The 27,335-nt window shown below is 39.6% G+C and overlaps 1 protein-coding gene across 2 annotated transcripts in view; it reads right to left on the reverse strand.

The window, feature by feature from the left end:
- The window catches only part of tmcc3 (transmembrane and coiled-coil domain family 3), a 199,299-nt gene that overhangs the window by 22,915 nt on the left and 149,049 nt on the right, over positions 1-27,335 (reverse strand). Inside the window, exon 1 of one of the 2 annotated variants that reach the window (XM_085386229.1) lies at positions 14,004-14,281. The exons of the other annotated variant lie outside the window; for it this stretch is intronic. Within the exon in view, the coding sequence (XP_085242355.1) occupies positions 14,004-14,006 (3 nt within the window). The 5' untranslated portion in view covers positions 14,007-14,281. Of the gene's footprint in view, positions 1-14,003; positions 14,282-27,335 lie in introns of those variants that run through there. 2 annotated transcript variants of the gene reach the window in all.

Here is a 27,335-nt window from a genome sequence, read left to right on the forward strand (position 1 = left end):
AGCTGGCTCCTAACAGAGCAGTTTCTCAGACTTGGGATGTCCATACAGTGCCACGGCCCTGCAATAGCCTCAAGAGACTAATTAAGAAATCACAGATGGGGGGGACAGAGCACAGAGGGCACATCTGAATGAGTCAGAGTGGCCGAGACGTCCTGCTCTCATCCTCTCCTTATTTATTCCCCTTTACGCTCTGCGCAAATTTAAACCATGATCAGCTGAGATGATCCCAAGGGAAAGGTTGCTGTAGATAGGCTTACCGCATGCAGTCAAACCTATTTAAGCAATGGAAAGCAGTTCTTCAGGGGTCATATGCTCAGGATAAACAACAATAAATACGACTAAGAGGACGGAGCAAGCCCATGAAGCCTAATGCTTTACTTTCATTTTCAATTTGCACATTAGAAACTGAGCAGTGAAGCCACAAGATTTTAGTCAACTAGCTAATAACACGCTGCTTTTCAGCTCTACTTCTCTAACAGTCTGTTTCAGTGTTTTAAAATCAGCCAATAGAAGCGCTACAACACCTTCACCTGCTGACACATCAGTATTTTAAACATACACGAATGCAGATTTTTATCTGATGTTACAGAATCAGGATTTCAGAGTTGAGTGCAAAGCGATGTGTTTATTTTGATACATTTATCTTCTAATCAGTCTTTGAGCTGTTTTTCTAGAAATTCTGTTGACATGCCAAAAGTCCGTGTTTAACCTCTAAACATCTGTGAGATCACAGCTGCCAGGGTTAGGTAAGTGAAAATACCTCCCTGACTATCTCAGTTTCAGTCAACTGACCTGAAACAGTTTCAAGGTGAGAGTCAGCACATGTCACTGGGCCTGAAAGGACAGCGAAAACACAAGATCCAGATGAAACTTGAGTAGAGATCCACTCCAGGCTCTGTAAGTTAAAGTCAGAGCGCTCCCAGGATACTAGAGGGACACATAACGATTTTTTCCCCTTACTCCCGAATAATTAACTCCATAATTCAATCATTATAATACATCAAATATTTTCGAATCATTACACACAAACTCTAAGTTTACAATCAGCATTTATAAATTAAAATTATAATCAATGTATTGTGCCTTTCAAATTGATTTTGAATCATTGAACAATAAACAGGATGCTACAGATGGCGTGTGCATTGTCTTCGTTTCACATTTCCAACATTCCATTCCTCAGGCAAGGTGGGGTGACCTGCCGAGATAGCCTTTCTCACACTACCCTTAAATCCAGAGAGGTGATCTGGTGACTGTTACGAGATGTCGATAGGCAAAAGGTTAAGCATTCTCATAAACTCCAGACACAAAGCAGAGCCAAGTCTTAAAGGAATAAGCTTTGCTGATGTTGACACTGGATCATCATGTGCCTGATCACGGCACTAAAGCAAAGATTATCCTGTTGACAATCCGCCGAATTATCGAGGAGAATTCTAAAAACTCAAAAATCTCACCTGCTTGTAGCATTAGATGTCAGGCTGATCACCGTTAAAAATAAAGAATTCATGAATAAATTGTGAAAAATGTCACGCTGACTAAGCGACCGACCTCGCCCTCACCGCAGAAGCTGAACCACTCACATGTCTAAAAAACATGTTCCACTTTCTGTTCCGCTATGTGCTTTTAAACATTCAGGCCACATACTGCAAAAACCTTTTTGCCTCCACATGCTAAGAGGATGCTTCTACTTGTCTGCAGCCTGAGATGGATAAGAGCCCACGGCAGCCTTTCATAACACAATCTGTGCATTTTAGAGCATGAAGAAGAAAATGTCTCAGCAGAAGAGCACACATGGCTTACTCTAAAGTCACACTGGATAGTGGGACTCTTTTCAGCAATTTGGTGTTAAGTGTTTGATGCAATTACACTAATGCCTGTGCTAATGATATGTGATGATGATGTGCTATATTTAGGGAGGTTCACTTTACTTTATTTGCATTTCATTTGGATCATTTCCCACAATTCAAGGGAACATTAAGCCTCAGCTGGCAGTTCACTGTGGTTCAAGCTGTGATAAACTTCTGAGAGGTGATGATGTGTTCCCTCTGAGATGATGTAGTCCAACACTGATCTGCTAAAAAGCTAAGGAAATAAAGTGAATCAATAAATCACACCCGCAGATTGAAAATGAGAGTAACTGGATGGATTTTTGAGCTACAAATCAATAAACACTTGGCAACTTGTTTACTATCACGGGGGCTCGGCATTCGCTAATGATTCGGTAACACTACATTTATAGCAACAACCCACATAAGTAAATCTTCAGCTTAGAACAAAAAATGACCTACTGTATCTGAGAAAACTGGTTTATGGGTGAGTGGGAAAGCCTCAGCACAGCCTGATCCATGTATATGTTTGTATACAACCTGCTCTACCCATCCATATACAAGTTTGAGACTCAATGGGTGGAAAAAGAGGTGAAAAAAAAAAAACTTGTAATCCCCCCTCCTGTTCTCTCTCCTGTCCTCTTGTAATCTGAGATTTTAATCTGCTTTCCATAGTAAAGATTATCCAGCAGCTCCCGGTTAGACGGCGGCCTCACACGCTCCGCAGAAAACAGAGTGGGGTGAGGACACAGATGTGCAAGGCTATAATCCTGAGAAAAAGACAAAAATAGTTTCTTTTCTTTTTTTAAAAAAGGACAGATTTAAAGGGCGAGGAAGAGGAAGTGATGAAGACAGAAAGTGTCAGACGAGGAATCAGTGAGAAGGAGAGAGAAACCCTGAGGTCAGTGTTTGAACTCCACAGGTGGACCATCGGAATCAGATTAGAGCTTCAAAAGAGTGCTCACAAGTTAAGGTCAGAGTATATCATGCGGCCTTTATGGGAACATCGGCCCATTTTTAAATTTTAATCGCACTGCACCGAGTTAACCATAACAGGCTTGGTCAAATTCAGACCCTTCATGAATAAATCATATACATAGTGCACGGCTTGTCCTGCATGGAGACATTTTAGTAACACACTGTAATAAAAAATAAAACATTTAAACCAGTCTTCTTAACAGCTTTAATTTGATAGAGTCAGAAATAACAGAGTTATAGAAACCTTGTGCCTTAAATGTATGAGAATCAAACAAAAGACAAAGTATGAATTCAACCTTTCCATCATATTTTTATCCTTCTCAATAATAAGGCAGGAAAATATCCAGAAACTGCAAAAACATGGGTGAAAATGTATTCCATTTAAAGATCAGATTATAACCGATTATGGAGTTTTAAGGTTATTCATGTCCAGTAGATGAAAGGAAAAGGTAATGTTGGTAATAAATTGCCACACCGAGGATCCTCAGTCATTCTTTCTGAAGGCATCAGAGCAGCTAACACATTTCTAACATACTGAAAATCCAACCACCAAACTAAAACAGAAGCCAGGTGTTTTCTTCCAAGGCAAAAAGTTATGGATTATGGATTTAGCAGGGTCCGGGCTCGTAAGTCCGGTTCTTTCAGGCTTTCTGTTATGGTCAAGAAGCAAACATCTTATTTCGTTATTTTCCTCTCAAGCTTTCCTGTCCAGCAGGCCATCCACCACCTAGCTGAAAGGGCAAATTTCCTCCTTCACATATTGCAATTAAGTTGCACAATCACGGCACATCCCATCAACTACAGCTTTCCATCGAAATCCTCCTTCTGTTAAAAGCCACATTACAAAAAGAACAAGCCAGGCCAGTTTAAAACTGCACATGTGGGTTTGTAGATCCAGATGAACTCCTTAACTGTTCCTTTCCTCAGGCTTCCTCCTCCCAGTTTTCTCTGCAGGAGAATCTCCAAATCTCACATGAGTGACGTTTATATCACACTCATTAAAACTAGTTTGTCATCTTTGGTGCTTTGAAACTCTGTGGCATCTTTCCAGTTATTTTAAAAGGGCAAATAATAGAAAGACCAGGACCTCAAAGTTGCACCAAGTTCAATCAGTTTAATGTCAAAGTGCTCAAAGACTTTCTTAGTTTTAACTTAATGAGTAAATATGGGAATGTCAGTGTGCAGCAGACTAAAAAAGCCATTTATACTCTGACGCTGCCCGTTTCAGTCAGTGACGCACACACTGCCAGTTTGGCTGATTATTTTTTCATGACTCTCTACAGCTCACCTCAGACAGTGTATGTTAAGAACAGCTTAAAGTCTGCTTTAGCATCTAAAAACGAGAGAAAGAACAATGTTTTTGCACTGCAGCCAGACAGCAGCATCGCCACTAGCTGTGATGATGAAGTTCATCGTTAATGCCAACAAGAACAAGTGCTGCTGTGAGACGTCACTTAAATCTGTTAAGCTTTGTTGGGCCAAGTATAAATGCAAACCAAAGGGCGACTGGAGAAAGTCTTTATCTGGAAAATAATAGAAGCAAAACCCAGAAAAGAACAGGAAATCAATATCTTTATTTATTTATAACTCACTAGGGTTAAAAAAAAATGAATCCAGTGCTGAAGTACCAAAACCAACAGATGCTATCCCGGACTCTCATGTTAAAATGCCCGGCTTTAACTGTGAGAATAACCCATGAGTTTTGATCTCTATTGCTAATTTCACCCTTTAAGACGACTGTACAGGGGGTGATTTTTATCATAACTGATCCACTTAAATACTGATAATCCCTGAAGTTGGGGTGGTAGCCACTTCACTCTCTGGTAACAGAATACCAATGACAGTGATAATGATGATGATTCTATGAATTTCTTTCGTAGAGAAGTGGCATTCCCTTTCTTAACCTTTTAACACCCAACATATTGAATATTACTACCAATCTGAATGTTACTGGTTCGAACCCTGGCTCCTCTAATCTGCACAAAAGCCCTATATCAGTAACTGTCCATTTAAATTTTAGGTAACTGAGACTCATTATGAGGAGCTCATGGAGAGATGCAAACTCTACAAATTATTGTGTATTCAAATGCCAACCATATCAAGGAAAGAGTTCAGTTACAGTCCACTCATCCAAAGGCCGATGCTCCATTTCTGGATGCCTCATTAAGAATGCTCTTCTGCATTTTAAACTCACACGCAGCAAAGTCTCTAACATACTTAAAAGAGCCGAGTACACCAAGATGTTGGCAGCAGTTCAAACCAGAGCCGTGGTGATACAACTCATCCTGCATAGTAGCCTTCAAAGGTGTCCACACATTCTGAATGCGTTGGCACACAACAACATGCAAACACCCCCCGACCGTGAATTACATAAGAACTGGCAGGTGAGTGGGGCAGAGACTCCACGGAAATAACTATGACTTTATTTACACACTGCGGAGCGTGTTTCACCAAGGCAGCAGGTCACACTTTGTTTTCATTGTGGCTTGTTCCAAATGGAATCAGCATTTTAATGCTAAAAACAATAGCGTTTATACTTATTCGTCTGAATCAACTAATCACTCAAACATCCATTTTTTAAAAAGAATATATTTTCAAGTTGATGTTGTTAAATAAATTTTGATGTGACCAGATTTCCTCAGTGCAGCATTTCAGAAGACTATAGCTTGCAGAATTATTAATCGTCACTTACTGGTTACCACAGAGAACAGGGCAGCCACACATCTTTACAACTTGCAAGACCACCTGAATTCTGATGTAAACCACCCCCCTGTGAGCGTTTCTATACTTCAGACCAATATCCTGTTCATTTCTTCATACAGACTAGGTACTTTCAAATCATTTGCGTACAGCTCAGCTTACTGACCATCACGTGACTCTAGACACAAGCAAATATAATAAAAACAAATGCCAGAGGCAGACTTTGAGGCCACTTATGTTGCAGAGCTAGGTTGGATTCTTTCAGCACGTTTGCAATAGAAATTGAGACACCTTACATAACAATCACAACAACACCAACATGAACAGATGTAGATCATGTCTTCAAATTGCTTGCACTGTCAGTCCAAAATGAAAAAAATAATGAAATTTGAATAATCTATAAGAAAAATAACCCATAAATCCATAAAACTGGAAGCTTTGCCTAAATAAATACTGATTTTTGCTCTTGTACATATGACAGTGTGGCAGAGTGCTGAACAACTACTCCACAACTTCTGAGCAGAAACCAGGCCACACAGGACCGACCACATTAATGCAAGACTACACCGAATAATTATTTTCATTATCAATGAATCTGCTGATTAATTGGTGACGTTCAACTCACCTCGGAACAGTAACAATTTTCTGCAAAAAAAGTAGTTATATTTCAAATGTAGATGGAGAGCTGAAATTGTTATTCAAAAATATCAGCAGATAAACATTTAATGTTCAAACATTTTTTTTGTCCAGACAACTCAAAAGCCCCAAAACAGTGAATGTGCAACAATATATAACAAAAACAATAGGAGAGAGGCCGGAATCAGCTAAAACGTAACAATCCAACAACAGCAATCATCACAATGTGCACAATTATTTCTTCACAGTAGAAACATATAGCTACACCATGTAGTGTTACATTACTGCAGGACTACAACGGGCACAAAGGCAAACAGCTACTTTGATTAATCTCTTAATAATCACACAATTGACCAGAACCCGTGAAGCTGCAAGTGTTCCTGACCACATGCAGTTTTTAGAAAATGGCACAGCTGTTGTAATTTTCCCTCTGTACACCAACACAGTGGGTTTTAAATCAAACAATCTAGAAGTGATTGAAGTGCCGACTGTCAGCTTTAATTTAAGAGGAGTGTTACGATAATAGTTTACAAATTACATTTGGGTTTTTTCAGAGTAACTGGAATCATTTTAAACATCAGGATCGTTTTTAACTGTTGCATGGAAATCATTTTAATTTTGACGTTTTATTGATAATTCAGGTATTTCAAAATAACAGGAACATTGTGGGGAAAGAAAAATCACCCTTTTTTTTTACAGTGTAGGACCAGTGAACATGTACTCACTGTCCACATATTTATGGATCTCACTCTATTTCTGACTGAGCTATCACCACAACCCACTGTAATGAGGCAGGCAGCATGCTGTCCTCACTTGAAGAGATTGGAAACTAAAATGTTGGACAGGCTGAGCCAAATTTAAGTAGACAGCTAAATGCATGTTCTAACAGAGTGGAAAACCTGGCAGTGAATCGGCTTCATGTGATATGATTAATGAGGGAAAAGCCGTGTGCGTGTGTGTGAAACCAACACAGGACCTCTTTGATGGGTGCTGCATTTGTGTGTTAGCTAATCCACACCGTGTTACTCACACACCCGGCATCACTGCTGGTGTGTGTGTCTATTCACTGTCGGCTTAGCCCACTCGATCCCTAATCCAGCAGCACAGAGAGGGAGAGACGAAGGCAAGGAGATAGATCTGTGTACCTACATGTGAAAAGTCTTGATAATTTTCTCTCTTCTTATCAACTTTAAGCGCCATTTATTCATTCATACAGCAAAAAGACGGAAGCAGATTCCACCAGTTGCCCTGACAACAGACGCAACCGATTATAGCCGGCCTCGCACCTCGCCAGTGAAGCGAGTCAAAGGCGAAAACCATCATTCAGCTCTCATTCAGCAACACTCACCCCTCCCATTTTCTTCTCTCTCTCTCTCAATGGCCAAACAATGGCCTGGGCTCAGCACGGATCATCACTGTGTGTCTGCTGGTCATAAAAGCAGGCTTTCAGAAAAAAGAAAAAAAAAAAAAACCCCACAGGTCTCAGAGCTAGAGCAACAAAAATACAAGGTCTGGTCAGAGCTTTTGCATTAAATCAGGTGCTATGACCAGCAGGGAAAAATCCATAAACACTCAAGAACAACAACTCATACCCTCTATTGTCTATTTCAGAGAATAAGATTACATTTGTCGCAGTAGTTGAAGCAGGAACAATCTTGCAGACAGAGAAAAAGTGGTGTTTATAGCACTTCTGCCAGCATATTACAACCTGTAGGATCACCTAAGCATGTGGGATAAACAAACGTTATAACATCTGCTGCTTTCCCTGGTAAAGGATGGAAATAAAATCCCTGTTGTCTATCTCTCTCTCTAGATACCCGCTGTGTATGTAGAGATGTACCTGGGCCAACACACCTCTGCTATTCCCTCAGTGCAATTAATGTTACAGCAGACCGAGAGACCACTGTGCTGAAACTGGAGAAGGAGCTAAATAACTTTGAGGACACCTGTGACTGCTACCAGATCAGACACGTCAGCGTGAAAGTATGAATAAAAGTAAAAGGAGGAAAACAAATTGCAGTGAGCGCTCAACGCTACAGAGATGGCTCACATTTTTTATTATTAAAGCAGTGGCAACAGTCTGTCACACACTCAGGGAGTTCTTTTTATGGTTTAATAAAGAGAAACAAGTGAGAAGACAATAATAATGTATGGATTCAATCACTCAGGCTGGAGAACTTCAGGAGAATAAATATAAAAATATATATTTTGTTCTGTTATGTGTCAGCCAGCAGATATTGAGCTAAATCCCCAGAGATGGATCTAACGAATGCCACACTCGTTACAGCTGACTGATTTATGGAATCTTTTTCTATTAATCAATTTTTTTTTTTTTAATGCGGAAGGCTGCTGCTACAGGTTGGTGTAGAATCAGCAGTAATGTGGCTACTGGACCAGACTGTTGAGGTGAAAGCATTCGATTTAAAGGTTCATCTACATTCCAGCCCTCTCCTACGGTCATGAGCTGTGGGCAGTGACCGAAAGAATGAGATTGCTTGGCTCTGTGATAAGGTGAAGAGTTTAGTCATCCACAGGGAGCTTGGACTGGAGCCATTGCTCCCTAGCATCAGAATAAATCAGCTGAGGTGCTTCGGCCATCTGATTAGGATGCCCCCAGAGTGACTTCCTTTGGAGGTTTCTGAGGCACATCCACCTGGGAGAAGACCCCAGAGCAGACCCAGAACTGGGACAAGGGTTAATATATCTTACTCAGGAAGAACTGGGAAAATTAATATCCTGCTTATGCTGATTTAACCATGATCCCACTGCGATAAGTGGAAGATGAATGGATGTAGTCCTAAAGCCAAAGATAGTATAGCCAAGTAAAAAAAGAAAATGCTTGCTAGGTGTCTGTGATAAATGACGCAACCATTAGCTGATTAATTGGTTAGTTGGTCCCTGGAGAATACATTTTGATTAAACTGATTAAATAAAAGTTACTTTTTTATTAAAATTGCCCATTTCAGTCACTAAATAATCATAATTTCATCATTTCTTCAACTATTAGAAAATATGATTGACTTATTGTATTCTATAAACCATTTCCTGCTATCTTTTTTTTTAGGTCAAACCAACAAATTATAGGCTACAATGGTAAATATTAAACGTAAACATTGGTTGCTCCCTTGAACTGATTTCTGTCCATCAGATTTAAGGCTTAAACAATAAAAACTGTACTCCAAGGAATATGTACAAGTCTTGAGAATGACTGGAAACATTTAAATGAAGAAAAAACTGCGTGTTAAAAAGGATATATTTATCATTAAATCTGGCGTAAACTATCTTTTCTTTGGTGTGCAGTCATCCAGCACTCAAGGGAAAGGTCTACGCATGACGCATTTCCAAACCAAAATAAACCAAATGCATGAACAAACTTGATTTAACTGTTGGCAGACCTGTCATATTTTTAGCAATAGTAAATAAATACCTGCTGTGCCTGTGCCAAAAAATGTGGAGTTAAACCTTGAGGAAGACAATCCCCTTCTCTTTGCAGACACGAGAAAAAGAAGACTTGTAAACAAACGCTGCCTACAGGGAATACTGTCAGGAGCTCGGAGAAGGAAACACACCTTATCCCCTTCCTCTGGATCAAAGACACAAACGTCCAACATGAAGAGGAAGAAATATCTCCCTTTGAAAGTGATCTTGTGAGCAAAAGGTACTTGATGCAATAATCATAAACCTCTGTGCTTTTTCTTCTTGCTGTATTACAGTTAGACGTTAAACTGTGAAAAGATAAATCCAAAAATTTAAGTCAAGTGACCAAAGAATAAAGAAATATTTAAATCTAAAAACAAAAAGTCGAAAAGACAAAATTATCTGTGCAAATACTAGTGACGCGGGCGAAGAAGGAAAGGTGTTATTGAGGGAAATTGTGCAAGCTTCAGTGTTCAGACACTATACTCTTCAGCTACTAAGTGGAAAAATGTGCTTGAGGAAAGTGAATGAATATAACCTGTTAAGGAGCCTTAGGGAAAGGCTGTAAACTATGTCTGCGCCAGGCTGGATGTGAGGCATCGCTGGAAAGATCCTCAGTCGACCACAAGTATCCCCCGAGTGTTGTCAAATATAGGATAACAAGCGAGGATGTGGCGGTTTGCCTCCGGTCGCTGAACAGCTCACGAAAGGTGTCATGGGCTGAAAAATGCCTCGGTGTACCGGTGTACCACAGAGACGAGGTCCACAGTTGTGTATATGGGTGTCAGCTGGCCCCCAAATAAGAAAAAAAATGGTGTTACCATTTTTTAGCTCTTTAACCAATCAAATTAAACCAAACTGAATAAGAAAACAGTGTCGCCTCTACACCTGTGAAAGTCATGGCTGTATAAAAGGCGAAGAAACTCATTTTATGTTAACAAGTGGCAACTTTGTGGGGCCGAAAAACAAAGCAAGGCAATCACCAAACACTCCGATTTTACAATGTTTAACTTTAGAGCAGGACAAAACATGTTTACAGCCCTCTACAAAAAAAATTTGCTTTGACCTGTTTGCATTGAGCCCTCCTTCATAACTACTCTACTGTGAGTGAATTTTTTTTAATCCATTCTCATCCATTTGGATACTAGCAAGGTTGTATCAGCAGAGCAAGCCATAGCCAACCAGCATCTGCAGGAGAGTGATCTCACAAAAAACTCTTCTGTGAGGTACAAGTCACCAAGAAGTCTGAGCGTCAGTTTTGGTGAGTACTCGGTCATCTTGTTAGACTGTCTACCAAAAATACTCACTACACAAATTCTACTCACACTACATTTAAATTAAACCCATCTGCCACATTCTAGCAGACCTGCAAGGTGTATTTACTTTCTGCACAGACAACAAGACCAGTTAAATGCTCGGCAAATGATCTTGCTCTCTTAGCTGCTGTTCAGTCGAGCTTTTTCAATGTGTATGGAAATCATTTGGCAAAGTTGGAAAAATATTTATAAATCTGATCTTCCCAAATCCTAACTCATAAGCAAAGCATCTTAAAACAAACCCTTCTTTCAGACTGTGCTAAACCCAAACACAAGCTATGAAATGGTACGAAGGTATTCGGTTGCATTCAAACCACACATCTAAATATTGTCAATAACATGGCGACAATGACTTTGAGGCTTCAAATGCAGGGTGGGTGTAGTCATTGTGGCCACAACCAGCTTTCACATACAGTCTATGGCTGTCACACAGATCTTAGCATACAAGTCAGCTTGATGTTTTTGTAAAGGACTTCACAAACTGAATCATGGAGGAATGTTTTTTCATGTCATGACATGTAGTCACAGGTTAAGGATTAGGAGGATTAGCACTGCAATCAAGTCAGCGCGGCACTGTATGGTCATTTTACCCTCCCTCTGACAGGATGCCCCTGTCATTGAGGAATTTAAATGCACTTCCGAACAACAATAATTTCCGTTTAGGTTCTTATCTACACCACGAAATTTGTATATAATGGCAACACGTAATGACTTTACCTGAAATCAGTAAAACTGCAGACAGACCTGACAAACCTGCTCCACCACTAACTTCGTCTGTGGGCATGTATACGCTATCCTATTCCTTTAAAAACTGTCAACATTATGTGTCCAGATAATAAAACAATGCTGAAAGAACTTAAAACAGGGGTGTCAATCCCACAGTTTGGAGGCTAGAATTGAGCTGCCGAAGGGTTCGGTGCAGCCACTTTAATATTTAAAGAAAAATGCACTAATTTCCTGCAAAAGGATGGAAAATTAAAAGTATTTTTACATCTCAGACAAGCTGCTTGAATAATAAAGATTTAAAATACTATAAGTGAAGATTCTGTGACTTTTTACTGTGCACTAATAATTGCCATGACCATGTAATTACAGCCGACTCAATGAATGTATATTAGTGAGACAGATTGATGACATCTCAGGTAGTTCTACCCAAGGCTTGCTCGGGTAGAACTACAGAATATTACCTTCTGTTGTTCCGACTTTGCTGCTAGTCCAATTTTAATTTCAGTAAGGTTTCCAGTAACTATTGAAACAAGACTAACCTGATTAAACAGTTACAGTTCAATCATTCTCTCTTTCGGCCTCCAGGTTGCGGAAAACAGAAATCAACCTAACTGAACAGATAGGTTTCTTCTTCTTTTCCAAAGTTTGTGAGTAATCATGTCAAATAATCAAGATCTCACTATTGATCAAAATAACTGACGATTGATGTGAAGAACATGTGAACATATTTTATTTAACAGCGATAATCCCAAATTCCCCTCTAATAACCCCAATAACCCTTAAAGTGACTGATTTCAGATCAGATGCTGTTTTGAGTATTAATCACCTGCCTTTCCTGTCTCTTTAGGGGCTACAGGCTTCATATCAGACTCATAAATAATGGAGAAGAACATGAAAAAAAAGGCTCAGAGAATCTCCTTTCTTCCATATTCACACACTTATTACGAGTCTACATTGAAGCTGTACTGACTTTCATCATATTCCGCAAAAATCTACCGTGTGACTCTCTAGTGACTGAGTTTTCCAGCTGGGCCAGATTTTTTAGAAAGGTTTTACAGTTTTGGCTTTTGGATAGGGTAGATAACATTAAGGGTAAAGACTCAGGGAGTATTACATTGCATGAGATGTTTTAGGCTATAATGCAGAGAAAAGAAAGCATGTGGGTTAGATCCTATTTCTGCTTAACTGCTTTCCTTTTTGTTTTTCCAGCAGTTTGGCGCACGCCTTATTGCCAGATTGTGATGATTATTAAAGGTAAAAGCTGGTAAAAGCAGGCAGTCTTGATAATTATAGGCCTATAGCTTCACCCAGCAGACTTCAAGACAGTTGTGTGTAGCTACAAGACTTAAAACTTTAAAAGCAACATGAAGAAATCCAATGCATGCTGAATGCTTCTGAAAATCTTTGTGGGTTTATTGAGTATGATTTAGAATCCCACGCTACCAGTTCCAGCTCAGGAAACGCTGGTACAGATGTGTTTCAATTTAAATTCATAAGTATGAATTCATAAGAGGCCATCAAAACAATGGATAAAATAAATAAAAACTTCAGCTTCCAATTTAGCTGATCTCTCTATAAGACATATACAGATATTTTGACAGTAGTTTCTTTAGGTCCTGGTGATAGTTTAAATCAAAAACAAAAAACAAAAACAGGAATGTATCTTTTTTACACAAGTTATTATGTAGGGCTTTAACTAGTATGGACCTATTTGAGTACAAATTGAACTGTATGTGAGTTTGACACCCCTACAATAAACGAAAGGTTTCATCTACTCAAGCATAAAATACATTTGTGTTTATCAAATAGCCATAAAAAACGGAAAATTGACAGACTAGTTTTCCCACTGGTATGCATCATGTCTGGATCAATAAAAACATCCCGTAGTGGAGTCAAAATTGCTTTAAAATTTTATTACAATAAGCTCCGTTCATCTGAACCAAACTCCATTAAGAAATCTGTCAATTTAACGCTCCCTAACATATCGTCAATATGATCAATAATCAATTTTTTAAAAAGGTAAACATTTCGGAAAATAATCGATTAAAGTATCAGACTAGTGCCGAATTCAAGAAAAGCTCCAAATGTTAAATAATGAGTGTGTAAATATTTTGTTTATGTACAGGATACACACAAATTCCAACAAGCAGGGGAAAAACTGGATTTTCTAAATGAAGTGTGACAAGGCACGTGAACACAATACATGACGGGACTAGTCGGCGAAAAGCTGACTGACAGCTGTTGGAAAGAGGAGGAACGCCAATTCATCCCAGTGACAGAAACTCGACGGTTATAAATAACTTATAAACTCTGGGGTGGAGATTTAGGCGGTCAGACAGCAAATCCGACAGTTTCACAGACGTTAGCTCGCTAACTGATTTCGTATTAGCAGAAAGGACATATTTACCATTTTACCGCCGCTGATTTGAGCGTATCCCTACTTCCAAACTTTTCTCCCCAGCAGCAGAGCCAGCTCCGGACATAATCTTCGGGCTCACACTGGCTCCCCTGTGCCGTTTCTCTCCGTGTGAAAATTAACCGTTAACACCGTCTGTGAACCACATGCCATCGGGGTTCCCTCGTCCACTTGATGCTGCTGCTGGAGGCCGACCAACGGCTACAAGCAACGGTGTGGTCCCCTCTCCTAACCAGCCCGCCGCGATAATCTTCCTAAAACCGGCGAGCAGTGGACACACAGCGTGTAACTACGCCCCGCCCACATTTTTACACAGAGGGAGGGGCTGGGAGGCATATCGAATACTCCCACTCTTATTAATTTATAATCCGAAACAGTGGGCCTCCTTGGTCTACCAGTGAGATCTGCTGGCTCTTTTTTTTTTACTCTCAACAATATCTTTATCAATATTTAATCATAATTAATATCAAGCATAACACAGTCCCAAAAGGAAATAAAGAAAAGTTTTCCTCTTATTCTGGGCTCCTTTATCTAATGGAAATTCTGGCCCAGGAAAACTAGGCCATGGGTCATCAAGTTACAAACAGGCTGCAGGGCACAAATGTTTGATGAAGCCTTTTTTAAAACATAAATAGTTAAAATCCTTCAGACTTTCCCTTATTCATTGGAGATGTTGTCAACCGGCTATTGAGCATGAGAGTGGTCACATGACTCAAAATCATCAGGACTTCCTCCTAATCATCCAACCACATCCAGTAGATTAGTGTCCTTCCCTGAGCCTGCTTCTGTTGGAGATCTCTTCCCGTTACAAAGGAGTTCTTGCTCCCCAGTGTCACCAAGTGCTTTCTCATGGCAAATCAGCTAATTCGAGGGATTTTGTCCCTTTTGAAGTCGTACTCACAGTTGCAGCAACTTGAGAACCCATTTCGGTGTCACATTAAATGATAAAGATTTTTTTCCTTAAAATGTATCATTTTTATGATATCAACATAGTGTTTTTGATCATTTATATGTCTATGTGACAAATATGCTTGTAAACAAATTTTATGGTGAGCTCAGATAAACTTTCCTCCTTCAGCAGATAAATATGTGAAACCCATGACAGAGAGCAACAATCCACAGTAGGAAAATCTACATAAAACATAATTTTGACAGGACGATAAGGGGGCTTTATTCTAAATATAAGCATAACAACAATATACCGATGCAGTTTAATGCACAATATGCAGCAGATCTGCCACATATTCATCAGTCAATATTCATCATCAATCTTCATAGGAAGATTACAATGTGAGTTCTGTATATATACTGTATACAGTATATAATCCAGACCAGCACCACAGCGACACTAACTTCAATAATTAATGCACTGTATATTCAAATGATTAACCCTGTCAAGGTAGAAATTAGGGTTGAGCTGTTAGATTGATGGGATTAATCTTTTCTTTTTCTTGCCAGTAAAACTGACATCAGAATGAATCCTCTCCAGATCTGTTTGAAAATATAGAAAACTCCTCTGCTGTGACTAATAGCATGTGTCTGATTTAGTGTTTTACATAAAATGGTTGAAATAACCCATCTGAGCCTCCGTTCCGTATGGAAACCCTACAAATCTATGCAAATATTCTTCAAATGACCAAACAGACTTTATTAATAGTGCATGTGAAGCGTATTTGAGTTATCGCTGGTAATGTACTTGTAGAATACATTACATTGTGAGAGACTGATTGCATATGAGTGTAAAATTATCAGAAAAAATAAGTTTCTATGCTGCTCGGTCCTTTCACACTAATAGAAGTTTCCAGTGCAGGATATTCTTACCCTTTGTGAATTTGCCACCTTTAACATGACCTGTGTTTTGCCAAAGTTCTTGTTTACACCTAGTGGAAACACAGTCACATGGATAATGTGATAGACATGACACCGGTTAGATGAATTACTCCTCAAAGGTCTTGGGATTGATTCATGAATGATTTAAAGGCACAGCAGCTCCAGTCTGGCCCCACTGATAAAGAAACCAATTAGGATGATCCGTGGCCTTGTCATGTGATCTGAGCCTACTGATAGTTTTCTGTCAAAGCGGACATTAAGAATTAATCCCTGCAATGTAAGTCCTCTGGCTGGCACTCGACCTCGCCCTGGACCTCCAATCTGGTGAAAAACACACCAGTATCCTTGCGGCGTCCCACTCTTCTGTCATTCTTTATCACTTTCTTCTCCCTTATGCGCACATGGACCTGAAGCCTAGTTTATGAGGATGCTGGGTGAGTCAGCGGGCTGTTAATCACCGTGACAAGTGTGTGTGCTGACAGGTTGGACGCCGTGAGGTTCGGTGATTCAGCCTGCAGGGGAGAACACAGCACCTGGCACTGAGGCAGCCTGCAGGCCACGAGCCCCCGTACTGAGGTGCAATGTGTTCCAAACAAATCACATCGCCTTATTTCCACGAGCGTGCACGTGCATCTTGGGGTCGTCATTGTATAGCTTCAGGATGAATCAATCCTGATGCACTTCCACTCCATTTCCCCTGAGTATTGACATACAAAATCCATTTGTGTGAAAAAGAGATAGCAGGCAGAGTTAATTGTGACATTTAATTAGGCACAGATTGGTGGCCTGTTTGTACTTTCGAATTCATTTGATTCAGGGCAAGCTTTATCTACAAGCTCACAAGCCTTTAAATACCATTAAGAGCAGACCTAATGGATATGTCCAACCTTGTGACACTTGCAAGACTGTAACAGAAAAACAGGTTAAGGAAGTGTTTCGATTTACTGCAGGAAAACCTCAAATGTATCCACATGGACACACGCATGCACTCCGTCTTTATCTAAATATCTCCTTTGACTTTTAATAAGTGAGTAATAGAGCTACAAATCCAGTTATGTTTCCAAACCAGAGTCAGGTTACATCATTTTTTTAAAACTCCAGCATGTAAACCCCAGAGTTTCATATCATAAAATGATGCAAAACTTATTTTTGTGTCAAGGAAGCAAATATTTACATAATTTCTGCTGTTAATCACAAGATGCCATTGTTCTCTTCCCCCTCGAGCACTGGTCTTCCTGCTTCACTTCCTGCCTCCATCTCAGCTGGGGTATAACTTTAACCTCTGATGTACCAGAAACCTCCGGTACACTGATAACAGTCTGCGCTGTTTACTGGAGGTGAGTCTTTGGATTGCTTGGGTGAAGCAGGTTCCAGTGAGGCTTTTCAGGAACTGACTGAGGTCAGAAAATGATGCAGCCGCTCTGGAATGTTTAGCCGATGTGGTCGTAAAGTTCTAGTATTCCGCTGGTAGTTGTGGAATGTTTAAATTATGTTCACATGAGATTAGGCTGTTCTCAAGAATGAGTAAAAACTGGGCTCAGAGTATTCTCTTGAAACCATTGTCTGTAGAAACCATGCGCAACCTGACAGCTCGCCCAAAATGTCTATCGCCCCCTGGTGACTGGCTGCAGTAAAGGTCATGAACCCTGCCCCTTTTAAAGATGCCTACTGGCATTTACATCAGTCATCACATTGATTTGGGTTCAAGGGGTCATTTTTCCTCTCAGTTTGTTTTTAATTAGTAACTTGGTGCTCTAAAATTGGGGTATAGCTTCATGATGAGTGGCAGCTGCAGTAATGGAAAAACTTGCACATTTTTATTCAGCATTTCCAGACAGAGTAGGGTCACTGAAGGAGATCACAGCTGTCTGTTTCAAACTGAGAGTGTGAGTTGTTCTCTAGCAAACTGGACTAACCAGTACAAGGGCCTGAGGTACTGCTGCACTTTTATGTTAAGTTAAATATGGGATTTCTAAGCTAATCAATAAATTAACATCCTTAGCTAGCTAGCTAAGGCAGTCATTGGCTGAAACCCTGAAGGGATCAGAAGTGAAACGTGAGAGGAATTAAAGAAGATAGGGTCATAATTTTCACATTTGAAGCATCACTACATAGCTTGTGCGGAAAGTGGAAACAGGGGCCTCTGTGGCCACAGTCGGTAATTACAGGATTCTGGAGAAGTAATTTCCTGTGCAATCCTACGATTACATATTACAGCTATGTCAGATGCCTTTTGAGGTTTTCCCTAACGTTTTCTGGTTGTTAAATGTGATCAGATTTGAATCTGTGATCAGTAATCAGATTTAAAGTCCACATTAGGAGGTAGGATAAGTCCTGGGTGTATCAGGTAAAGGAACCTGGTTTACATTGCCTTTGGACTTTTGGATTTAATACTCATTTTTAAATTTTTCCTTCTCACCTTTTTGGTTCGGATGGCCGTTCAGAAGAACAACCATCCGGACTGCAGAGGCAGCAGAGAGATACATTCCAGAGCATTCATCGAATGTATCGTTCATCATCGGTTAGGAAAAGCTTGTGGATTGGCTTAAGATATGCCTAAATGGCAAAACTACACTACTAAGAAAGGGTACAATGCTTTTAACTGCAACAAACATAGAATGATCATTTCAGCTCAAACCAGAAATATAAGGTTGCTTTCAACTCATTGCATATTGTAGTTAGTCAGGATCCATTGGCATCACATTTTATTTCACTGGGCAGTGCTTCAGTGCAACTCTTTAACATAAGGGTCTTCACATCTAAAATAGATTACATTACAGTTAAATCCCTTCTTGCTTTATAACTATTGTAACTGTAGTAAAGACTAAGTAAAGATGAAAAAGTTGCAGCAGAAGGTGAAAGTTTACCATGTATTTTGTGTATTTTGAACCAAACCATATCATTTAATATACCTAACCACATAGTTTTGGTCTCTAACCACACAGGAACTCAAAAAGTTGAAATATTGTTGTGCTAGACAGGTCAGAAACTCCTGTCCTGTGGGTGGAAGTCCTGTGATCATTGTCACCGTCATACTTTCTTACAGAGACTTTGAATTTGCTTTTTAATACTTGTGGAGAACCACCCTACATGTCAAAATAATAAAATGTGTGATGCCAAGACAATCTGACCCATCTACAGTACGTGATAAACTGAGAATAAGAATGTCTCTATTCTACTTTCCACAGCAACAGTCAGCTTGGTGTTACGTGTGCTTCAGCTGAATGATATTCATTAGTTTACCCACTGTTAGTACTTATTCACCCCCAATAACTCAAGGGCATTTAATCATTGTCACAAGAAGCAATATAAGAAAGATGCAACTCCCACTGAAAACTGCCACGTCAACACAATACAAGAAAATCAACACTATCATGAAAACGAAGGTCTACCACAACATCTTACTGCAACATGAAATCCCTTGTGCCCTGAACCTGTCACAGCGCGGTGCGCTGGTGTGTTAGTTAGAGCAGGCCAAGAGCAGACAAAGGCAAGGAGACGTGACATGACTTAACAAAAGGCGAGCCTTTATTATGGCTGATGACAGAAGTGCAGGCAAGACAACTAAACTGGAAAACAGACTAAGAAAAACCCATGAAACTGAGATAAAGCTATGAAACTTCAAGAACTAATTCTATGACTGTGAGAACTGTGCCGACTATGACGAGGCATCACTGGGAAGGTTACACAGATGATGTGACACAGACTGAATGAAACACAGAGACTAAATACACATAAGGGATGATCAAGGGAAGTGGCCACACATGGGAGCACAGCTGACACACATGAAACTAATGACAGGACAGGGGAAGTGAAACTAAATACAATGAACAAAGAACAGAGGACTCTTTCAAAATAAAACAGGAAACATGATGAGACAGACCAAACAACATGGGATGACAACATGAGACATGGAACACAAAGGGCAAATGAGACTAAGATCCAGTGGAAGGAGAAATGAGGAGATCCAATAAACAGAACTAAGGCTGAACAACTTAGGGGTTTAAGAGAGCTAGATGAGCTTAACCCAAACAATAAATGACAAAACACAAAGACTCAAGTTCTAACTGACAATGCAAAAGCAACTTAACATTTTCCCATACTAAAAACAGAAATACACAATATATAATGAACTCAAAATGCTGGGTCACAGACCCAGCCATGACAGAACCCAATTGGTCTTGGGTTCATTTACCAACAAGACAATGACCCAATTATACAAGCCTTTGGGAACAGCTAGAAAGTATCTAGAGTTTAATATCAAAATAGAAACTATTGAAATGCCCATAAAAACTGCTGTTATCAAGGCCAAAGAAGGCCACACAAAATGTTAAATGTTAGTTGGTTAATGTATTTTACTAAGAATCATTTAGCTTTTCTGGTATGCTCTACCAGAGAAGAGCAGCACATCCTGATAGTCTTGTCATTGTTTTGAAATTTGGTTTTCAACCCTGTACCACACTGGTGACTTGACTGACGTTAATGCTAGCACAGTATGTCACTCGATCCCTGTATAAACGCCTCCAGCGTTAATGCCCATTACTTCAATGCCAGGAAAATTGACGTCAGAGCTAATATCAGTTCCCATACCTCACTATCATGTAACCTCCGTCATACAATGAGCGTATGAGAATGTGACAGACGGAGGGAGAAAGCGAGAGAGGAAACTGGGAGTTAAGTGACACACAGCTGTCCTGATTCGGCCTGATTATTGCTGCGTCTCTGAGTCAAACAGGAAGGGAAACTTTCCGCAGAGGAGACTGAGAGCTCTCAAACGTGACTCTGTGGGAAGAAACGTCTATTTGCTTCTCCATTTCCTTTGTTCCTCAAAAGATATCGCTGACATACAGAGACACACACTTTTATATACTCTCAAATCACATAATGTTTCAAAAAATGTATTTTTCAACACCAAAGAGAAATGAAGCATGTGAGTATCATGCCAACTAACTGATACCATATCGCCCAGAGCTCCAGGAATAAAGTCATTAAGTGGAGAGGATTTCATTAAGATCTTGAATAATTCACAGCTATGATTCCCATCTAATGTCTGGTATCGCTGTTACGTAGAACAACTAATGTGTTCATAACTGTCAGATGGGAATGTGGCTACATCCAGACGAGCAGAGGCAGGAAGCTGCAGGCCACTGCTGTGTGCATCACTTATCTTTTCTCCAAGGTGTCAGGAGGAAAAAGCGGAGAGCGAAGACAGTTTAATTGAGCGCTGATTAAAGTTTAATTGATTCATTTCAGTCTGAATCTATTAAGTAGAATGGAGATGCACACAGATTTCTTTTGAGTAGCTGGAGCAATGAAGTTGGACACATTTTCCTTCACAGTGATTGATATGCAGCATTTATATGGCTGCTTGTGCACAGATGGGTGACAAATTAAAGGCATTTTAAAAAAGAAGTGTTTGACCCCTGCAGCGAGGAGATATGCTGTCCCTGTCACGCTCTGAGAGACATCCTAGTTTTGGTCTTTTACGTTAGAGGGAAGCCAATCCTTTTTATACTGATAAGAGTGATCTCTTCCAGGATAACATTCATCGGGAATAAATGGTAACAGAAAGGCTTGATGAGGATGATGTGATTTGTGTGCTCTAACCAAATCTCGACCCTACTGCAAACACATGGGAGATTTTGGACTGATCCGTTATTGAGCTCAGTGCACAACAGGTGGGTGAAATGAATAAATATGTGAGTCTTTATTTGGCTTTTAATTAAAAACCAATAACACAAAGTCCAAGGGATCGAAGAACTAAATAGGAATTCACAGAAGGAAGAATAGATAGAGGAGGCAAGTGAATGCTTCACATCACTCACAATATTGTCTGCTTTACTCCACACACTGTCCCTATAAATGCTTTGCCTTGGCAATGCAATTCCCAGCAACTTTCTTTTTCTGTGCCTCAGAAGCATTTCCAAACTCAACCTTCTGAGTAAATAACAGAATCACGAAATAACACACCAAACCAAAAAGACTTGTGGCTGGCAGAAATGCTTTTTTTCCCATGTGGTGGCAACAAGCTTGCATAAGGTGTGGGAAATAAGCTTAAAACAATCTCACAGGGGGAAAGATGGGACTGTATATACGTCAGGCTGTTTAGACACGGGTCAAACCAATCAGGGCAGGGTACAAAACGACATACAAGAAAAAAGCATTTTATCAAAATAAAACGAGAAGTAGAAATAAGGTAGACAAAGGAGCTATCAGAGAGGAGACAAAGAAAAAGACACTGGGAAAATATGGACACAAGAATGAAGATCTATGAAGCGAAATCAAAATATAAAAAGATTAAAAGAAACCAGGACCATGAAAGTTGGACCCCACTGATCATGAGAAACACACAGTTAGGGACTAACTTTTGATCGACTGGTGTTATTTCCCACAGCAGTGTTTGTTTTTGCACTGGCACTGAAACCTTTTTTGATTTATTTGAAAATGAATCTTTACAACAGGTCTATTATGCAGCACAAACTGCACTGGTGACTCACTGTTACCAGAGATTTGCACTGTCCAGTAAAGCAGTAGCTGCCACAAGTACAGGTTGTTCAACAACGCAAAACAGCATTTTTCAAGCTTTTATGCATTTAGCAAAGTGAGAACATTTGTTGTGAGTCTTTAATTGGCACAAAGTCTTCAGATCTTACTTAAGAGCACCGTTTCATTGTGGATTACAAATCGGAGCAGGATGTAGATTAGAAAGTGCAGAACTGTCAATTACAGAAAGTAATTCTCCAAGTATACCAAGGCAGAAGAGGAAAACACACAAACATTCTCTGTAGCTGACTTCTCGTATTTTAAGTGTGATGAGATATTTTGACTAGAAACAAGACAAATATTCTTAAATCTGACAAAAGTTTCTTGTTTTGAGAAGAAAAAAAAAATCTGCCAGTGGGGTGAGCAAAAGTTGCTTGACTAGAATTGTTAAAACTAGCAAATGAATCTATGCCTTTTAACTAGACAAAAGTATCTAAATGTTATGCTTAAATGAAGAAAATTTGACTTATTACAAGGAAAGAGACTGAATTGTTTCTTTCTCGATTGAGTTAAATATAAGAATTAAATCTCAACTCTGAGAACAATAATTAGAAAAAAGTGCTGAGAATAAGACACCATCTGTTCAAAAAGCTACAAAAAAATATGGGACTTTATCTTAAAGCAAAACATCAAAAGCACTCTTATTTTTTGAACTTTTATTGACACAGCAAAAGGTCAGTAACTCAACTTTAACAGTACTGAGGTCTAATTCCAGGAGACTCATGTCTAACATTACCTACATTTGAGCAGGGTGTAACATGGCCACTGTAAGGAGTGCATATTCCAGATACTCTTAACAGGAATAATAACAGTGTAAAATACTCATGACTAAATGTATCAAACATACATTTTGCTCTTACTTCACATTTTAATATTTTTAATGATAACATTATTAGGTTTTTAATGTCCCTTACTGCAGAATAAAGATTTCTTATGAAAGTTTGGTTTTGTTTTGTTTTTATCTTTAGCTCCATTCTAAGAAAATGACCAGTTTCAAGTGTCCTCAGTGTAGGACACATACAGGATGCCATGCTGAAATGTAAAGCACTTACAATAGAAGCCACCAGAAACAAATTATTCCAGCCTAATTGATGACATTTATGGCATTTGTTTTCTGTGCTGACTGATATGCTGCTCAGTGCTTTGCTGCCTGCTTTTAAATCAGATGTCACTCTGAACATAAACACAAGCTACATGTGATGTCTCTGATGTGTATCTGTTTCTACCCGTGCTGATGCTAGCATGACTAAAGCTAGCCAAGCAGCAGTAAATATGTGAAGTAAGGCAGAAGGATATACTCATCAAACAAACAGGATCATAAGAATATAAAACCACGAGCACTACAAATGTAACAGAAATATGTTGACATAAAATGGCATGTTATTTGAAATCTACACGAAACAATGACACAACTACTTTTTTTCAATTTTTTCAATTTATTTATTTTTTACCAATTGTCCAAATTAGTCTGTGATTGGCCTTAGTGTGACAGAAATCATATTTATATACAACTAAATATGACTCAGCAAACATGTTTTAAATGGATGATTCCTCACTTGATGACGAATGATCCATTTCCATATTTGCTGAGTCTTAAATTTGATGTCAGTGAACTTTTCAGTGGTTGGTGTTAAAAAAAAGCCCCCAAATCCCCTATGAGCAAGCACTTGGCGACAGTGGAGAGGAAAAACTCCCTCTTAATAGGGAGAAACCTCTGACAGAACCGGGCTCAGGAAGGGGTGGCCTTCTGTCTTGACCAAGAGGGGTTCAAATGTTCACTGACAATTTAGTTGTATATAAATATGATTTTTAGGACTTGATGTTGACACCAATTATGTGAAATTGGGGACGCGCACAGTTCCGCTTCTTCTTGTTCTTCTTCTTACTTGGCGGAATCTCTGGCAGGCTCTTGACTTCAGTCTTGAGTTCAGCCACCTTGACATTGAGCATTTTCTGTTTGTCTTGTACACTTTGCAAAGATTCCTGTACAGAAAATGCAGCTGACTCTTCTTTTTCTATCTTCTGTTGTTCTGTGGTGTCTTTTTCTTTCTGAGGCTCCTGCAGAGACCTTGCAGTGGATGGCAGTGAGTCCTCTTTTTCCATCTTGTCCTGTTCTCCAGTCTCGTTTTCTTTCGGAAGCTCAAATTTGTGCATTTCATTTGCAGCAGTGGAATTTTGTTCTTTGTGCTGCTGTGGGATTTTAAGTGAGGAAGCTTTGGCCCCTTTCAGCTCTCGCTCCAGAGACTCTAGCTTCAAATCATGAAGGGCCTTGTTGGGGCAGAGCTGGGATTTCAGGTCACTGATTTCCAGGTTGAGTGTCTCCTGCTCCTGCCTATGTTTAACGGCCTGCTCTTCAAGCTGATTTTGAGCTGCTAGGAGCTGTTTCTGGAGCATCTCAATCTGCTCTTGCTGAATCCTACATTTGAGCTCAAATTCAGCCTCCTTAGAGGACTTCAGTCCTACAGAGTCAGTGTGTGAAGCCTCTGTGGTTGGAGTGGCAGACTCCACACACTGCTCTGTGGTAGGGTGGCTGATTTGGTCCTGCAGGGTAGCAATAACCTCATCCAATATGACCATAGCTTCATTGTCACTCACGAGAGTGTCTGTCTCACTGATGTCATAGGGCTTATTACTAGAAGCCTCTTCCAGCTGCTCTATGAGGCCTTTGATCGTTTCCTCGTGATTTTTCTCGTTCTCGTGAATTTCTTCACGAAGTTTGTTCACCTGAAGCTGGTGATAAGAGGCCCTCTTGTTTGCACCTACCATTTTACCGTAAAGGTCGTTCTGATGGTATTGGGAGGCTTCCAGTTGGTGTCTGAGAGCAGCAATCTCGTGCCAGGGATTAAACGGGGGTCTAAATGTGGGAATGGGTTGATATTCCCAAGTCCCTCCATTAGGCACAGGGTTTGGTCTGCTGGGGTTCTTCCCATTTCTCTCTCTCTCCATGTCCTCCTTTGCATTTGAAATGGGGAGCATTTCTTCATTTTTTGGGTTTGCTCCATCAGCCGTGCTGTTTTGAGCTTCAAGAAGAGCCCGGGCATATGCCCGAGTAATTGCTCTTCTTGGTTCTTCAGCCACTCTTTTCTGTTTTTGCTTTTTTGGTTTCTTTGGTTTCACAACCGTTTCCTTTGGTGGTTGTGCCACAGGAGACTTTTTAGTATTTGGTTGTGCGGCTTTATCAACCTCAGGTTTTGGTGTGATGACCATTTCTATTTTTGCTTCTGCCATTGTAGATGCGTCAGCGTGTGCGTGTGCGTTTCTCTGCGTCCGCCTTGTCTTTGTTTTAACAACCAGGTTGCTTTGTGTTTCTGCCATCTGAGATCCACTAAAGTCGGTTGAACGTCTCCCCTATTTATAGGGTTTTCCAGTAGAATGTGCACTGTGACATCACAGGCTGTTCCTGTGATGCGCTGTTCCTTTGAAGTGCCATGATTGGAACAATTCAAAATAAAATGCCCACAAACCTAATGTAAAGGAAAGGCTTTTATTTTGTAGCACATACTGAATTAACACTATAAAAGCTACTCTACAGGAATTGCAGTAAAAAATAGGCATAATAATTTCTTTCATAATTTAAACAAGGACAGGTAGAAAACGTTCATATTTAGTGAAAGATATTTATTAACATTATCCAATGAGAGTTACTGAATGTCTGTAGGCAGTGAGATCTTGGTGGTTGATGAGGCGACAGAATGTCATCTATGTTTGGTTTTAAATTCAGTTTCAATGCTGAATCTAAGAAACAACAGACTGCAGAGGGAGACTTTAATAGAGGTTTACTAACTCTTACTATCATATACATTGTGGAAAAATCTGTCTTTATTTAGCATAATATATTTGTTATAAGCACTAAATATGTTTTATGATTAACTGATGAACACTAACGTACCAAGCTGAAACTTCAGCTCACCAGTCAGCAGCTTATATTCACAAAAAACAGATAAATCTGCGATCCATGCAACTCTAACCAGCCAACAAAAACATGTGTTCATAATACAAAACAAGTTTACTTTGTGAAATGTTAAAAGGTACAAAAAATAAAACAATATGTTTTCAAGACTTTTTCACAAGTTCCTATATCTCACTGAAATGTTACTCTGTAGCTGATTTCTCGTATTTTAAGTGTGATGAGAAATTTTGACTAGAAACAAGACAAATATACTTGATAAGAGTTTGAGTTTTTGCAGTGTACAGCAGCAGAGGTTTTATGACTTCATGGAAGTAGTAGTCAGACTTTGAGTACAATTACCAAATGTTTCCTGACTTATGGACAGCCCACAATGCTTCACAATTAGCCTTCAAGTCACGCCTTTGTTTTTAGCATTTTATACCACTAAAGAAAGGAAATGCAGGGGATATATCCATGGAATATATAGAACAGATGCATCCGTCTCTCCTGATAAAAGCATAAAAGAAGCAGAGGATTCTCATTCTGTTCAAATGAGTCTTTTCCCCCAACATAATACACCACAAATATGATTTATGAGTTCATAAAATCTCTGAATCTTCCTTGGAAAACAGCATTATTCTCTCTCTCTCTCTCACTCACTCACTCACACACACACACTGCTGTGATTTTAGTCAGTATCTGCACAGCACCCCTTCCTCTCATGTGGCGCCACATGGACGCGGTCAGGTAGATATGAGACAGCCAGAGGGAACAATTGAAGGAGGAGGAGGAGGTCTGATGTTTCCTCTCCAAACAACTTTAATCAAAGTAAGCCGTGAGCCACCAGTTTGAACAAGTCTGTAAACTATTTTCTTTTTAGGTATTTTAGCTTAAATAACATAATTAAAGATGTCCAAAGTTCTTATAAATTATAAATCTAAAACACACACACATTTCTTTTGTTTTTGTGTTTATTTTTACATATATTTGCCATCAATTCATGCTAAATTTGTGCGTTATATTCCTCCATGATGCAGGAAATGAAGTGTCTCGGAGTAAAG

Source organism: Rhamphochromis longiceps, linkage group LG17 (assembly GCF_057381845.1).
Source record: "Rhamphochromis longiceps isolate RC_006_pf linkage group LG17, R_longiceps_female_GT1.1, whole genome shotgun sequence".
Classification (NCBI taxonomy): Eukaryota; Metazoa; Chordata; class Actinopteri; order Cichliformes; family Cichlidae; genus Rhamphochromis; species Rhamphochromis longiceps.